The 18,878-nt window shown below is 35.0% G+C and overlaps 1 protein-coding gene across 1 annotated transcript in view; it reads left to right on the forward strand.

Moving 5' to 3' along the window:
* Positions 1–18,549, forward strand: part of LOC110450112 (potassium voltage-gated channel protein Shaw-like) — a 37,294-nt gene extending 18,745 nt beyond the window's left edge. The window contains exons 2-4 of the mRNA XM_021497376.1: positions 6,944–7,898; positions 14,617–14,829; positions 17,857–18,549. Coding sequence (XP_021353051.1) covers positions 6,944–7,898; positions 14,617–14,829; positions 17,857–17,924 — 1,236 coding nt within the window. The 3' untranslated portion in view covers positions 17,925–18,549. The remainder of the gene's footprint in view (positions 1–6,943; positions 7,899–14,616; positions 14,830–17,856) is intronic.
* Positions 18,550–18,878: the final 329 nt, after the last annotated feature.

Below are 18,878 nucleotides of genomic sequence, written 5' to 3' on the forward strand. Positions count from 1 at the left end.
GGGGGATGCAGACGAAGCAGTCGCAATTTTTTTAATTTGATTTTTTTATTGTCTGTATATAAATGATACACCTAATGACAGATGGAAATAAGATAAGGGAAAAAACAATTTGGCGTTAACCGATTTCTACATGTTACAGATTGTCACATTACAATAAAATGTCACTTACACGTTTAATCCACGACGAATTGCCACTTACACGTTAATCCACGACGGATTGCCACTAACACGGTAATCCACGACGGATTGCCACTCACACGGTAATCCACGATAGATAAACACACGGTTATTACATTTCACATGTACAGCTTATACATGTATAGTAGATTATCACTTATATGGTAATTAACCAAAATTGATTTGCACTAACATCGCAGTCCTCAATATGTAATCACGTGGTTATTCAAGGTGGATTAAGACTTACTTGGTAATTTTTGAGATATTTCATTATCACTCACAAGGTACATTATTGTAACATGTGGTGGATTATCACAAACAAAGGTAATCTGTGGTGGATTATCACTTATATGGTAATCTGTGGTGGATAATCACTTACATGATAATTTGTGGTGGATTATCACTTACAAGGTAATATGTGGTGGATTATCGCTAACAAGGTAATCTGTGGTGGATTTATCACTTGCCTTGTAATCTGTGGCGGATTATCACTTATATGGTAATCTGTGGTGGATTATCACTTACATGGTAATCTGTGGTGGATTATCACTCACAAAGTAATATGTGGTGGATTATCACAAACAAAGGTAATCTGTTGTGGATTATCACTTATATGGTAATCTGTGGTGGATTCACTTATATGGTAATTTGTGGTGGATTATCACTTACATGATAATTTGTGGTGGATTATCACTTACAAGGTAATATGTGGTGGATTATCGCTAACAAGGTAATCTGTGGTGGATTATCACTTGCCTTGTAATCTGTGGCGGATTATCACTTATATGGTAATTTGTGGTGGATTATCACTTACATGGTAATCTGTAGAGGATTATCACTCACAAAGTAATATGTGGTGGATTATCACAAACAAAGGTAATCTGTGGTGGATTATCACTTATATGGTAATCTCTGGTGTATATCACTAACAAGGTAATCTGTGGTGGATTATCACTTCTATGGTAGTTTGTGTTGGATTATCACTTATTTGGTAATCTGTGGTGGATTATCACTTACATGATAATCTGTGGTGGATTATCACTTACAAGGTAATCTGTGGTGGATTATCGCTTACAATTTAATATGTGGTGGATTATCACTAACAAGGTAATTTGTGGTGGATTATCACTTCTATGGTAATTTGTGGTGGATTATCACTTATTTGGTAATCTGTGGTGGATTATCACTTACATGATAATCTGTGGTGGATTATCACTTACATGGTAATTTGTGGTGAATTATCACTTACATGGTAATCTGTAGTGGATTATCACTCACGAAGTAATATGTGGTGGATTATCACAAACAAAGGTAATCTGTTGTGGATTATCACTTATATGGTAATCTGTGGTGGATTCACTTATATGGTAATTTGTGGTGGATTATCACTTACATGGTAATCTGTAGTGGATTATCACTCGCATAGTAATATGTGGTGGATTATCACAAACAAAGGTAATATGTGGTGGATTATCACTTATATGGTAATCTGTAGCGGATTATCACTTACATCGTAATCCTGGATATATTAGCAAATACACTATCAATTATTAAACGCTTTCAAATTTAATCGTCAACGATATATTTATATCTAAAACGTTAAATCTTTCAAGTACATTGTAAGTTATACATTCTCTATAATTGACCAGTTATGAGTTTTGTATTTATTATATCTCATCGACTATCGTGAAATTATTTATTTCCTGTTTAGAATATTTTTTCTTTTTGCAAAATCTTTGTTGAGATATAGTCAATTTTGTGTCAGCGTAACTGGTATAGGTAGTTATTAGAGAGTTCTCGACCTCATGTTCATTTGATATGGCTATTTGATATAGCAACATTGTTGTTAATTGTCTATGTGAATTCGTAACCGATATGCAACACGGCGAAATAGTGGAATTTGTCCGGTAATAACAGAATATCAGTCAAACGAAATAGTAAGAGGTAATCATTAGACCATTTCCGTCCCCTATATACTCCTTATACGTACCAAGGCAAACACAACACAACACCTAAATAGCAAATAGCTGCTCGACCGATAGCACGGACGGAGTCGTCATTTATTTATAGATATAATATGAATATAATAAATACGCATTAACAAAATAACTACTCTGTCTTTATTTACCGTACACACAACAATCCTCCCACAAAACCAAGCGCGCCACCTAACCTGAAAACCTTATTAGGCACGACAGGAGGTGTACCAGCCCGACATTGCTTAAGTTTTTTTTTACAAAATTGATGCTGGGATTTCTTACATATGACGATGCCCACACATACATCTGTTACATAAACATAAATTTCTGCTATAATTTTATTTCAAACTATTCTACGCCGTGCGAGGTGTGAAGCTAGAAAGAACATACACGTACCCGTTAGCATGTGCCTCAATCTCATTGATCAAAACCTCTGCACGAGACAGGCAACTGCCCTCGTATACTCCGTGTATACAGGACAAAAATTTCCCGCTATTCTCCGAAACGCGGGAAAGTAATAATATCCTAATCCATAATATGAAAAGGCAAAGCCTTAAAAGAGCGTAGCTTTTGTTGATCTCTGATATTGACTGATTCAGAATACACCTTTCAGAACAGAATGAGATAAGATAAACTGTATTTAAAGTCGGCTAGTCGAGGTATAACAATAAACACAGGCTCTAATGAGATTAAGACCGACATAACAATAGGCAGACCGGGGCAAGTTCGACTTTTTTTTTAAATTAAAGTTCGTTTGAGGAAGTATGGCAGCACGTCCGTTTTTGAACATTATTTAACTTTTCCTGTCGGAAGATCGGATGGCCGAACGATTTCCCGCCATGGGGTAAGTTACCGACAGGCATTCGGGGAAGTTCGGCCTCCATTGGAATCAGCTTAATTATGACATCATAAAACATACAACGTCAGATTTTACCGCAAATTTTACGAATTATATGTGTTAATTAACTACATGGTCCGACATTGCCACGGTATTATTGATCGAACCTGTTAGGGCCAAAATTAATATTTCAATAAATTCTTATCGTCAGTAATATGGTAGTGAGTGATTGGCTAGGCTTTTATATATCATTTGAAGCTGTCAGCGAGATCATGATTTTCTTTCTACCCTCTCAAAAGTATTTTTTTCCTGTTAACTCATTTTACATTAGAGTTTTCCTGGCCAATTTTTCTTCATTTATCCTTAAAGTTGTAACTATTAGCTCAAAAAAAAAAAATATCAGGGATGGCCGAACTTGCCCCGGTCTCCCGTACATTGTATGTAGATTTTTTTTATATCTTTGATGATTGGTAAAAAGATCTTCACAATATTTTATTTTGCATCAATGACGCCATTTTCTTTCAGTCAAAGCTAAAGTAGATATTTGTTCTTGTGCGTAACGTATATGATGGGTTAGGCGGCGCAGTAGATAGTGCGCTCGTCTTCACCAAGATGGTCGGATTCTATCCCGGTCACCTGCCCGAGCATGCAGGTTTTTCTCCGGATACTCCAGCTTACTCCCATATTAAGAATAAAACCCTCTGCGTGCTTCCGTTGGGACACAAAAAAGAATGATTGAGATAAGCTGGGGGAAAACTGTTCGGTAATTGCTATAGAAAAAAGTGCATATTACATATTTGACGATTAGTCTAAGTAAATGTATACAGATGTTAGTTAAAAAAATGAAATTAAAAAGGAAAACATTGTAACACTTTGATGTAACTGAAATTGTCGTTATAACGATATGTAGTCTCAATTACTGTTCCATCCCGAAACACCGGATTGAATTTCAAATTTTTGATGCCAAATAAAATTACAGTTTCTGTCTGTAACTAGTTATAAATCGGCACGCGTTGTGAAAAAAGTAATACCTTGCTGAAAAAGGGCGTTGCACTTGGGTTGGTTGTCGGGAAAATCATTTTTTAATTTCGTCATAAATGCATTTTCCATTGCTTCTTTTATGAGTGGGGATGCATAAATAATGTAAAGACTATATCCAGACTTTCAAAAATGTTAATCATTTCGTTCATATTTTCAACAAATCGAAATCAAAAGCTAACGAAATTTAAATGATCTCTTTTTGAAGATATCTCCCGGTAGAAGTATCAACAGAACCGGGTTGATGACAAAAAAGATCCTCAGAAAATATCCACATTTTCAAATATCGACAAAGAGATAAATGCAACGGACGTCAATTCAAGAATTTTCCGGATGTTTTCACTATATGAAGATATTCATGGATGGGTTGAAACAATTGTTTTTGCTTAAAGGATAAACTTCCTGTTTCCCCACTGGACGTCCGGACGAAAAAAAATAAAGGCAAGGTGTAGCGAGGGGAAGCAATTCTATTTACGCACGCATGTGTTACCATTAAGGAGCTTCGCCTTTGGCGCCCGAGAGCTACGCTCTTATCAGTCCAAGGGGCCGGGGGCTGATATGGGTTGGGGGCTGGTACGGAGTAGGATATGAACATGGTCATACGGTAACATATTTATCATATACTGCTACATTGTATATAATATAAAAAAAAAGGAATAACACATACATGTAAAATATGGAGAAAAAATATATCCAAAGTGCCACATTCAGCCTGAAATAAAACACAATGATCAGCATAGCAAATACAGGTGGCTGTACAGTGTGTACACTGCCAGTTTGAGGTGGGATTATTGTGAAAAGTGGTACACCGGAAGTTAAACATATATGGCGTGTACCGAATAGATATGGCGCCTGTTGGGCGGTTATGACTCGTGCCCTGCGGATATTAGCTGATCCGGGATATGGCCGATGCACAGCCTGCAGTACCACATATGCGAACCAACCCATACTAAGGACAAGATAAATTATCTTTCGAAGTTTTGGTGCATGTGTGCTGTATAACGCAACGGAGGTGGGAGGGCGGGTGTTGACTTTTGTGAAGACAATGTTAGGGCACGATGGGGGTTGTTGAGTTGTAAACTAGACTGGGAAGGTAACACACGGTGGTACTAGAACGTGTATATCCCACGTGTCAATACAGCCGCCAGACAACAAGCAAGTAATGAATGTGTGGCTGGAGTAGGTTCTCCTGATGTCATCGGAGAGCTAACGTAATTACGACAGAGAGTTTTGTGTTAGCAACAGGGCCTTTTATGTGATCTCGAGGATGTTCGACGGAAACTGCGACAAATATAGACGGGGCAGCTACATGTTCCGCTAGGCTGGTCGGCAATACGTAAAACGTCGTTATCTCCCGACTCTGACTGCAACAGACAAGCAATAATCAAATTCCTGGTCCATCAGCCATGGTCCTCATCAATTCGTCGCTTATCATTTCCCACGAAATATCTCAACCTCCCTACACATTTTGTGACATTTAATGTTTTATTAACCATTTCCATTACTCTGGTGGACACAGAGGAGCGACAACATCAGATATTGAATTTATGACATGATTGGTTAAATGTTCATTCTATTGATAAACCTGTCTGGTGGTCGTTCGAGTCCCCCGTGACGGCTCCATGAAACACTAATGTTCGTCCAATGAATTCGTTTAAGCTTTACATTTATTTAAAGTAGCATTTATTGTCAATATATTGAAATTGGCATGGCTTTGTCATTATTGAAATTTAATTAAACAGAGATGTCAAAATGTTTTTCTTTGTTTTTCCTGCGTTCCCACAATTCATCCCTTCCTAAATCAGTTGTGAGTTACGAACGTAATGCTATTGACGTCATCATGATTGTGACGTCATTATCGGAGCGTTGGATAAACAAATACGAGATTCAGATACTTATTAACGATTGTTTAAATTAATGCAACAAAAAGGTCTATAATTGCATTCACTATGGTTTGACCATTCATGAGAATGTCATGTATTTTTGAATAACACAGTTGACCCCATCACAATGCGAATTGTTATAACTTGTTAATAATTGTAATTGTCTTAATTTGAATTAACTTTCAACAAAAAAATGGGGTTATGCATGTAGGTAAAATAAAAATTAACACAAATTGTAACAAAGTACGTGTAATATTCTACAAATTGTATTTGAAAATGGATCTTCATTTTGACAGCTTAGTTGTCATGCTGATGGTAGGACTTTCAACGAACGCTTAACATTTTCCCGCGAAAACAGATTGTTCTTTCTACTGCGTTCCCAAATGTTTAAACTGTTGGGTTTTTTTTATTCGTGCTTGCGTCGATATTTTAAATCCTTTTATAAATCAATATATAAGGAAATGGAAAATACAGTGAAAAGGTATCGCAAGGGTCATGGACAATTTTCCCAATTCAATTTTGATATATCTAATCAAAAATTAATCAAACCTGGAAATGAACAATTTCATGAACATTGACTCCTTTTGATTGCGCTAATCAAAGTATCAAACTATTGTTTTCAATTGGTATAGTTTGAGCGCGCAACTTCACCAATGCACTAAAAAGGAGAACATTGGATAACGTGCTATAATTTGAGTGCGCTAAAATTTGAACGTTTACAGTGGTTTGTCGAACTTGGTATTTAGTTTAAAAAAAGTGTATGTATCATGTATGCTTCTTGATTACTAAAGCAAACATCGTTCTGGGGAGAGTTATTGGTATTCAACATTTCAAATACAACGTTATGATGATGATGCGGTCAATATTTGGGCCATTGCATTCATATCTGATTTGAACGGCATCTGAATTTTGTTAGTGCTATATATTGGCAATGCCTTACAAAGATAAAACGTAAGATTGAGTTAGTTATCCATGTAGCAACTACATGTTTGCCATAGTTCTAACATATTTCTTTTTCGTCATTTCAGGCCTACGCCGTAGTATCTGTGATATTTATCCTGACGTCGATCGCCGTGTTTTGTTTAGAGACTAATTCCCACTTCCGGTACAATCCCCAAACAAACCTATCGATGGACAACCTTCCTGTTTTGGAACGACAGCGACACACCAAACCACTCTTCTTTATGGACGTCTTCGAGTACATCTGTATTATTTTCTTCACGTTTGAGTTGCTAGCCAGGATAATATTTTGCCCGTGTATCAGTGACTATTTAAAGGAGCCTTTTAATTGGATAGACGTGTGTTCTGTCGTACCGTTCTACATAACAAAGATCATGCTAATCTGTGATGGTAATCTCGAGCTCACTGATGCCTATTATTTCCTTAATGCACTTCGACTGATAAGAATTTTTCGAATTTTGAAACTAACACGTCATTTTAGTGGATTGAAAATTTTAGGCCATACGATACGAGCAAGTGCCAAAGAGCTTTTACTCCTTTTTCTTGTACTGATAATCGGTGTGCTTATCTTCGCCTGTCTTATTTTCTATGCAGAACAAATTGACGAGGGTAAGATCAATGACTTTCCTGATATTCCTATGGGCTTTTGGTGGGCAGTTGTTACCATGACAACACTTGGGTATGGTGATATGGCCCCTCGCACAGGCTTTGGATACATTGTGGGGACGATCTGCGCAGTCTGTGGACTTCTTATGCTGTCACTTCCGGTTCCGATCATAGTCAGTAATTTCACACTTTATTATTCTCACGCCCAGGCTAAAATGAAACTTCCGAAAAAGAATAGGAATTGTCTGGTTGGTGCCGCAAATGCATTGAAGGAAAATCAACCAACACCAACACCTTCTCCATTACCGGAAGCGGATGTGTCGCCATTAAAATCAGAATATGGAAGTAAAAGCAGTTTGAAGTCACTGGATCGTAAGTCCAGCAATGATAGTGCGTTTGGTAGCTGTGACAGCAACAGTGAGTTCATAATTATTATCAACACATCATACAGGTCTTGGTTCAGTACAATAACGTGATGACGTTTGAATCTATTTCTGAAAAATAAAATCAAAATTTTAATACTAATTAAGTGATACGAATTTTTGTATCTTATAACTAATGTAAATCACTTTGACACACGTACAAATGATTTTCTTTAGTTTAAATTTAGGTAATCCAGATAATGGAGAAAAAATAAATTCTTAATACATTTTATGTTCGTAAAATGATCATGTGTATATTATATTTATGAATTCAATAATTTATACTGTTGAAAATATTATTAAAAACTAATAAAAAAAATACAGCTCTGACTAGTACAGTTGTTAAAATAATAAGCATTATGATTTTTCAATATTTTTATTTTTGACCTGAATATATGCAGAAATAGGGTTATTTGTGAATATTATATGAGTGTGGTTATTTTGAATACCAGGACATGCATGTTTTGCTTTCAACTTTAAATAATTATGAAAAATAATATCGATTAAAATATTCCTTAATCTTAATCATTCTTCAAACTAAAGTAACGTTACATGATACAGATGTTGTTTTCTCTTATGGTAGTTGTGATAGTGTTATTATCTGTTTCTCTTGTAGAGTGATATATCAAACGTAATTCGGTACTTTGAAGTTTATAGACAAACTGAGTTATGATTTCTTCCCAAACTAAAAACACATATATACATGTCTTACTTGACCTAAAGTAGACCTCTGGTTCTGAAGTTACACTTTTGCAAACTTTACTTAAGGAGAGAATGAACACAAATTGTTTGAGTAAAAAATTCCGAAGCGTGACGTCTTCTTGAAAAAAAGTATGTCCTTAAAAGTCTCTTCACTTAGGGTAAGAAATATCTACACGGTCAGAAGCTTCTATCGCCTCATAGAAATGAATATGAATATACTGAAGCTTTTTACGGTTTACTGTTCAAAGTATACCATAAGTAAACTAAAGTATTCTGCTCTTTGCACATTAAAAATGTACCTAGTTCTTTCACAATGTCACAGCCAATATTGACCAATCTCCCGAGTAGGACGTGGGAGAGAATGAGTATCAGTATGATGGCATGGTGGATATCAAAACTATCTTCATTCGTTTGTAAATTTTCAATATCTCCAATGTTTACATGAAAGAAACGCTTAAACGCTAGGCAGCAGTTTCTCATTTGGTGCTAGTGACAGTAGCATTGAGTTCATATACAAGTTAAAATGCAAAGTACATATTTAATGTAGTTATGTTCACATCTAAAGCCCTTGCCCATTACTAGGTTATCTCCGTGCTTAAGAACTCTCAAAGTACATGTTGACGAAATTATCGTCCGGTTAAAAATTCTCTGTACATGTACATATAAATTAATGTAAGATTACGTTCTATGGCAGTTAAACTGTAAGTGGTAGATTTAATACTTAGTGTACTGGGCACAGATAACCGTACTGGGTTAAACTAGTCTGCTATATACATGTACAATAAAGTTCATGGTATCTGTATATAAAACAGGCTTGTAACGTTATGGCATGTGGTATTTATTGATTATCACACTGTGTTTTGAGGGTTTGGCGCGGGTACATTTGGTCTCATCGCAAGAACGTGGATAAAATCGAGTGACCACCGCAGGTTAACTTTACATGTACATGTTATGCACGTGCAAGCGATGAGAAAATTGTTTGAACGACAAAACACTGAAAATACTGTGCGATCAACTGTTTATCATCTATATACTACATTATACTACATTATCTTATTTCTTCATTTTAAAAAAAGGGCAACTATGCATCATATTTTCCAAAGACTTAATTCTAACAATAGGTTTAAACGTTGATTTGTACCAGCTCCAGTATCTAGTGTCCAATGGTGAAATCTTTAACACGGATATTTGGTATTTAACCTCGGCTCCGCTCGACGTTTATCAGGAGATAAGCTGAAACAATATTCAATCCTTAAATGAGCATTTTTTGTTTGCTCCCGCGGAAGTTACTCAGTAAGGATTTTGAGGTTTATGCCCCATGTGGTGTTGAAGATAGAAGAAATAAGACCGTGCGGCCTTTTCATCGTGGTTTTGTAATGTGCATTATGACATAATTCATAACTTTTTCTCGGCTCAATGAAGAGAGAGAGAGAGAGAGATGGAGAGACTGATTTTTAATGATTCAAATATTTCAATGAAGACATAAATTGAATTTCAAAAATGTACCGAAAGCTATCTTAAGTCAATGGCGCGGGATATTCTCTAATTACATTTTGATCAATTCAAGTTACGGGTTTTGTGCAATACCGATCTGTCATTTTCGTTTTGGCTCAGTGATCGATCTGTATTTCTATAGCTTCTTCTCCTTAAATACTTTATAACTTAAATAATTGAAGTATCATCATGAACTTTGGAAGACAGAAATCCATTAGTAGATTCGATCAGATGGAGCTTTTCATTATTTCTTTTGGTTTAATGCCCTATTTTTATTTTAGCACTCTTTCATTCAACTCGTGATAATTAGATTATATGTCGATTTAAGATATATCTAGGACTTTGCAATCGTTCTTCTGAGAAATTTGAAGAAAACCGATTCTGTAGTAAAAACAAATGCACATTGGAGTAATCCTCCTTGAGTTTCTCAGTCCGGTTAACTAGTTCTTATAGAAAGTCGCGTATTGCATGTACAAATTTCAATTTGTTGACTCCTTTTCTTCTAAAAAGGGGGAATTTTGAATATAATCCAAGCACAGACGTAGAATAAATTGGAATTGCCTCCCAATTTCCATATTTGGATTGGGATGCACATATCCCGCATCTTGCAAAACATTTGAAGAATGCAATCTGTTACAGTAGATATTTGGAACATAGTGCTACTACTTTTGAATTTTATTTCCGACATCGAAAATGAAGGTTTCCAACATATGAAGAAAAGCAAATATTTCAAAAATATAAAATATATTTCAATAGAAAATATAAGCATCTTAATAAGAATTTTCCTGTAAGATTCAAGAATGCATTATGTTTAAAAAAATACTAATTGTCTATAAACATATGTTCCTATAGGGAACGCAATAATATTAAGAAACTTTAAAGTCACTCTTTTCCAAGCTTTCTTTTAATGCCCTTTTGATATTTAAAAAACCCCGGTATCAAATAATGTTATGCTTGTATATGTGGCTGTTTGTTACATATGTGTCGTAATACACGTGTATTGCAGTGTTTTTCTACTGCAGATAGAGACTATGACTCGCATCAGGCCCCATCAATAAGAATAAGAAACCATGCAATGGCGTGAAACATGTCTTCTTATAGGCTCAAATACACGATAACTTGTTTTGTGGAAAGTGAAAGTAGAAGGCTAAAAATACGAACTGATAATGGAAAAATACAACAGGTTTTCATTGCAATTAATCAATTTTAGGTTTAAGCGTAAATAATGGCAAAATATAATAGGGGAAGGCGAAACTAACGACAACTAAGTCGAGGAGTTGCTGACATTTAAATAAGTGAATACATATATAAGCGCTTTAAGCGTGTCTTTTGAGGGTTTCCAGGTAGTTGGAAAAATATCGGATGACAAACTTTGTTAACTATACAAAGATATTTATGACGTTGTCTTCTAGTCGGAAATTATGATGCTTCGCATTCCAGGCTTGTTGTCCGCATTTTCTAATGGGTAGACGTGTATTACATGTCTTGCATGAGCCTTAGTATTGAACAAGCCAAATAAAATACAGGAATCTAGGTTCGGTACACAAAATGTGAAATCCTATTTCCTTGAAATCACGCAATTGTACAACCCACTAGTGAGGCTGCCAACGTTGCTTTGAAATATAAGTAAACATATCTTATTTTAAAATCCTAACAGGTTATTTAGATTGTTTACGTTGCATGAACAATTTAACAATTTTATCAAAAAGGCAATAAGTTCTTCAGACTTTCGTTTCTGTTTTATTTTTATTCTGTCCCTTTGTTAAAAGTCTGTTCATGATTAGATTGTTCCTAGCTATTTGATTTTGGAGGCCTCCTCTGCTCTATTTCAAACATATAAGAAATCGATAAGTTCACCAAGGGATTTCTTCTAGATAGCTACATATCTTCACAGCTATTTGAAAACTCTGTGCAATTCATTTCTGTTTGACGCCAGGGTAAAATAGTTCCTTTTATATTTCAATAGCGGAAATGCTATGAAATGTTGGAAACGATTACATTACGTTGGATATTTATTATTGCATTTAATAATGATAATTGTGCATACTAGCAATGCAATGTATTTAAACATAAAAGAAGATCAATTAGATATATTCTCACACTTAGCATTTCAAAATAATCCATGACAATAAACACTCATTTTCCTGGTAAGATTATCGTTTGTAGGCGTGCAAAATGTTTTCCTCAATGAGGTTTTGTCCATGCGTCAAAGCAACGCAAATCAGCGCCTAGAATTTGAAATGCTGTTAGACGTTCTAGGCCTAACTTCGACTCTTATACTCTAGCAGCAATGAGAGGGAGCATGCTGGATTAGGCCTGTAACTCTGTTTTGCTATCCGAAAGACACAGTGTAGAGCGTAAACCCATGCGATTCAACCCGGCTTATTGCAATATGCTAAATGTAGCTCCATTTGTAATGCTGAAATTTTGATTACGTAATGAACATTGTTTTCGTATCTGGAGCAATGTATTCTTGATTGAAAGCAATCTTTTTAAGCGTTTTAGCATTGCTATTTACATAGCAGCGTCGTATCCTTGCATATGCCAAGTAGGTATGGCACAAAGACGTGTGTCTATTGCTGAATACAGACGAACAAGTGCATACTGCACACCTAGATAAATGTATGTTGAATTAAAGTCCTGTTCAAATTGCTTAAGTCTTGGTCCTGTATAACAGTGCTTTTTGTTTTGTGTATTGAAGTTTACTTAATTGTTCAGGCATCGTTTATCTGCTTAGATCATTACAGCATTGTTCAAGTGTTTTCAGGAAATACATTTGTTTGTTAAAAGTTGATACCACTCTAGTAAAACATGTTAAAGGCATCTTAATACAGTAAAAGGGAATAGTATACGTACATGTATGCGATGAAACAGTGTATAACAGCTCTAGAAATCGAATTACACGGTCTTCAACGTTGTATTACTTTTGCGCTTTATCGAACATATCTGTTTGATTAACCCGTACGGACTATGTATTTACACATCGAAATGGTCTTATACCTTCGATATTTTTTTATTTTTTTTTACTATTTTAACAATTTACTATTTTTTCTTTCGTTCAACGCAAAAAAGTGTAATGCTTTGTTAATGTAGAGCGAAAGAAACAAGACTAAATAGATAAATAAATGAAATTAGAGTAACAAAGATATATCAGTGATGATTTTCTTCCTACGTTCTGAAGGTCTTTTCCGTGCATGTTTCCTTAAATAGACATGCTAGCGGAATTATTAAGCTGACTGTCTGCAGTGTATAAAGTACATGTACTTGGTAATCTCTAGATGATGTCGATTATTCAGGAATCATTTTCCTAATGACAGTCATTTTACTTTTAAGCTAAACGTATTAAGTGCAATAAAGCGACATGACCATTAAGGGTTGCTCTGGTTTAACGACGTCGTTCCATTCATTCCTGAAACATAAATTAACCCAGGGAGGCACGGGGCGTCTAGTCTGGCCTACAATTACAACACTGGCAGGGTTACCAACAGTGGCAGGGTTAAGACCTTGTTTCGCGGTCTAGACATTCTGGCCGACAGTGGTCTACGTTTAATTAATGGTATCGTTTAACAAAACATTACTCGATCATCTGGAATCTGATGTTCAGACAATGTAGCTAACTTTTCTACCTCAGATAGGAATTAAGAATAGCCATTCTGAAAACAACATGGATTTCAAGAGGAATAATATTCCAAAATTATCAAAAGAAAAAGTATCATAGTTACAATGTATTAAAATTAATATAAGTAAGAATGTTCCGATTGGATTGTCTATGATTAATATTAAAATATAAGTGAGGAAAGATACGTTTGAATATGGCTTACGCTAAAAGCTAGTCTTAATGTATATATTATATACTGTTGTAAAAGGATATTTTGAATTATCATTTCTCTTGGTATATGTACGGTTTTATACGAACTTATCCCTGCAAATATGCCAGGGGAATGTATTTCAATGAGACATAGACATAGTGTTAAACGGAATGATAAACAATCCATGTTCAGAAAAGAAAATGAATTTAAAAGAAATTGCAAATAAGAAAATAAAATTATGAAGCATGTCCACGATTAAACGAAATATTCGAATTTTTCGTTGGTATATTTTGGCGATAGTATTACTTGCACTCATTCACTATGTTTAAAGTTTTACACTGTACCATTAATAGACGGTACATGTAGCCATTACATGCACACTCTCTATCTGCTGTAGCAGTTATTAATAGAAACTATCCACCTATAAGATGAGATAGCCTAAAACCCTTACTAACGTGCTATCAGAAAGGGTACCAGATAACTTTCCTAATATGCAAATAAAATATAGTACTGTTTGCTGCGGTATATTTCAAAGGTTTTATATTTACAGTCTAAAATGATTTATCACTTTCTGAATTGATACTAAAAGTACATTGTAAACATGTCTGTCATGTTGATAGAGCAGACTAGCCCAGACCAGACATATTAATGGATAAATAATTATTCCTCCTACCTAAATGGATCTAAAATCAATTTCTTTATCCGCAGCGTCTCCAGAAAAAGAAGAAGTGAGAAAGATTAGTGTAATTTACACGGACGAGATTGTCAATTCTCCTCAATTAATAGTAAAACGGAACCGCTTTTTTGGGAATCAGTCACCACCGGAAGCGGAAAGACTCCCACGGATTCCTGAACGATCCCACTCTCCAGCGGAAATGGATGTGAACATGCGCACGAGACGGGGCAGCAGAGTCGGCATTGGTCTGTATAATTATAGTTATTTCTTTTCACGCCTACTATGCCTGATTCCAGGTCGATATGTTCGTAACTCTATTCTAAAAGCCTGCATCATGATAAAAAGATAAATAGATATTCAAACGAGTTCCCATTCAATATGATTTTTAAGAAACGTATTAATCAGACAACGATGAATTAAGTAATACATTCAAATAATAAATTCACAAAACATGTTTGTGATAGATAGACTAGAAAATAACAGCAAAGCCCCTCTTCCATATTTGCCTTTATTTTAGAATAGTGACGTCGTCGTTTTTGTAAGTCACAGAGTGTGATATTGCATGTTTTACAAAACCAAAATCTAACAAATGGTGATAATATACTGCCCGAACGTATGAAAAAATAAATCTATTTATTAGACAATATCATGTATGCATCTTAATATTAAGTTGCTTGGAGAGCATTTCTAAAAGATGTTTACTTAATAAAAATAACATAATAAAATTAGAAATTCAAAATATTACAATCTGTTTTAAGTATATCGTGGAACGACAATAATCGAACTGTTTCTTTAACAGATATTAGATAAATGTGGTTCATGAATATTGTATAATCGCCATGAAAATATTTGTATAGATTCTTATGATTCATCGTTTGATTAATCTTCGATATGATGTTGCAAAAACAAAAACAAAGTATTTTGTCGAAGTGTTCGAGTTGGTTGACATATAACTTTTGAAGGTACAGATCCACGTTACGAATCAAGCTAATTTTTACATTTACGTAGGGTATAATACATACATTATCATAGAGCTAGGTGCGTGTTCTTTGTTATTCAGCTACGTATCTTATCGTGAACTACTTTGATACATACACTTATCTATCTAAAGCAAATATCGTGATACATATGGTACTGTGACGCAAAGAGTAAGGTACGTATCGTATCATGAAGAAATATGCCTGAGATTATCATAAATGACGTAGATAGTTGGTTACGTATTGCATCGTGGTACATATTTCATGAAATGTGATGTATCATAATGTTATTATCATCAGACGTATTGTATAATTTCGAAATTATGACGCAAATCGTATTGCTACTTATATATTGTGATATGTATAGTACATAAAGCATATATTGTGATCGTTTCACGTTGCAAATGTCGTAATACGTATCGTGTCAAAATGAACAATATCGTGATGAGTAAATTACTGAGGAGAAAATATCCTTATATGAATTACATACTTATGCAAGTATCATTTATTTCACAATAAATATTTAATCATCAGACATAGGACTCATGTTGATTAACGTTTGAGAACTTATCATGAGAACGGAGCTCACGCGCGGTCTTATACCCCTGCGTGGGGAGGCTCTGTGTAAAATGTGATGAACAATGTTGACGTGTTTCTGTGTATGTTTGACGACCATGGAGATTACACCAGTGTCGTTATTTGTATCAATACCTTTTTTTCTCTCCTGTTGTCGTTTCAATTAAGTTCACACTAGACAACCCTTACATAGTGATCGTATCTGTAAGTTTTACTCGGCTATGATGTAGTACTGAGGAAGGGTTTCTGTACGTATTAGATTAGACGATTGATGATCATAGCTGTGTTGCACGCTATCATGTACATTCCGTTAACTCTGCTAAGAGTTCCCGCGCTTCTCACTCCGCTCTCAAACAGAGAAACCTACAAACAAAATAACTAATTGGATTTTTCTTTAATTTTATGAATCTTATTTGATCTGAACAGCATGTACTGCTAATTAATGTGACAGTCAGAAAGGTTTTCTTGACCATTGATGGTGTTACCACAACAACAAAAACAACAACATTTAGGGTATTTATACCATTTTAATCAATACGACACCGGTTATAGTCATCTTTAGCAATCATACGTTTGCGCAACTTCAATTTTTTTGTAAATGTTTAACAGACGTGTCAATAAAAACAATCCATCAAAATAACTCTAATAACATTTTCACAGACCGAAGAATGTCAATTGTTTCGCAACACTTCCATTTTGTATACGGCATCCAATAGCGTATTCTCTGTGTCACAACCTTCCCAATGACCCCTTGACGAAGAACTCACCTGGTAGTCAAATCAAATTTTGTTTTGCTCATAATTCTGTGTAGCCAGAGACGCGCACGACAAATGACGAAACACAGATGCATTTTGAGCATAGCGACCCACCACAACTGCGAGGCGATGCTATAACACCTTAGATTAGTGACAACAAGATTGTGTTCATATGAAACCTTGTTCAATCGGGAGCATGATTCAAAGGTCATACAATATAATCATATTTTTTTTTTAAATATACCATTAATATCATACAAGTTCTTCAGTTTTTAATATGCTGAATTGTTTCTCTAAACGTATTCCGTGTAAGCCACGTTTTCAATTCTTTGTGGCTATTCGTTGTACATTTAGGTCACTTATTATAACATTCAAATTAAATTAAATTACATGATTATGCCCTTTTTTAATATAGTGCAACAAATATACACAATCCTACACCGTACCCCATTAAACCTACCTAATATGACGTCGTGTTTCTAGTGTGTCACTATCCTATTTTGCGATCTAGGGAATTTAGGGAATTAGACCAAGTTATAGATCTTTACAAACGACAAGGGATATTAACTCTTAACAATAAAATATGCGTGACCTGATTTGAAACAGATAATCGTTTTATTAGATATTCTAAACCTCTTGCGATCTGAATTATGGCCCTATGGTAAACTGTAACTCTCATGAAGGTGATAAAATGCATAGAGTATTGTCAGGAAATTGTATTTATTAACCCTAATAGACATAATTCAAGATTATTCTCACAAACAAATTCAGCAAATACTCTCACAATGATATTATCGCAATCATTATGTCCATGTAATAATCGCATCACTGTTAATATCTATTTCCGAATGCCTTTCTAGAAGTGATTCTATTTAAGTGTTGCACATCTACTTCCAATGATTTATTATTTTACCGTTAAAAAAGCTTTGTTATTATTGTGAATTAGTATTCTTTTTCATTTCAGGTTATAAATCGGTGTCACCTGCAGCGTCATCCAAGATGACTCACTTGCCACCTGATCCGGAGATGTGAATTAACGTGTCATTCTTTAAAAGATGCATGTTATTCCATGGAATACGTCACAATAATGTGATAAGAATTTTGCAAAAAAAGAAAATTTGAGCAAAATTATTAATTGCAAGTAAGTGCAATTATTTAATTAAGAGAAATTATACAACGCTCTGCACTCATGTGTCTGATTAAATTCATGAAGGATTGAACAATGTGTTCTGTGTACAGGATAGTTCCCATGTTAGTGTTGTTTTCGTGAATTTAAGTACGATGAAATTATCATGAAAGAGAATGCAACACTCTCAAAACTGATTACAACACCGAGCCAATACAGATGTGGCCAAACTGGGGTCAGAAAGTACACTGGGTATTCTCTATCGTCGATTCTGCTGGATAAAGCGTTTCGCAAAAATGCAAATTAGCATGTGGCAGTGTTTAGAATTGGATAACGTTTCTGTTGAAACCGGCAATGCATTGGACATTTTTTGTCGAATTCTGTTTGTTGGGGAAACGGGTGTATAAGGAACGATACACAGCCTATTGTCAAGTTATGACGAATTATGACGAATTACCGTGGCCATTGTGTGAGATAAGTGCACTCAATATTTAACCGAAAGCAATGTAAAATTATTTTGTTCGCACAATAAATTTGAGTATCAATATATCCTAGGAAATGTTCAATTTATTTCAAAATCCCTTAACCATGGCAATCCCATGTCCATCGACTGACCCCTCGCCATGCTGTTAAATGAACAGAGATATTTCCTGGGCAGACCACTACATTGGTGTTGATATAAAGAGACCGAGTGTTTGACCAATATTTTTCCGTTATTTTGTCAAAGTATTTTACATCCACTAAATTACTATTCAAATTGATATTTAAGAGATGTTAAGATTTTTTTAGTTTGAGCATCTCTGAATAATAGAAGTGTACACATCATGTCCATATCGGTGTTAATTCAGTACCGTTGCTAT

This window comes from Mizuhopecten yessoensis, unplaced genomic scaffold (genome assembly GCF_002113885.1).
Source record: "Mizuhopecten yessoensis strain PY_sf001 unplaced genomic scaffold, ASM211388v2 scaffold4999.1, whole genome shotgun sequence".
NCBI classification, from domain to species: Eukaryota; Metazoa; Mollusca; class Bivalvia; order Pectinida; family Pectinidae; genus Mizuhopecten; species Mizuhopecten yessoensis.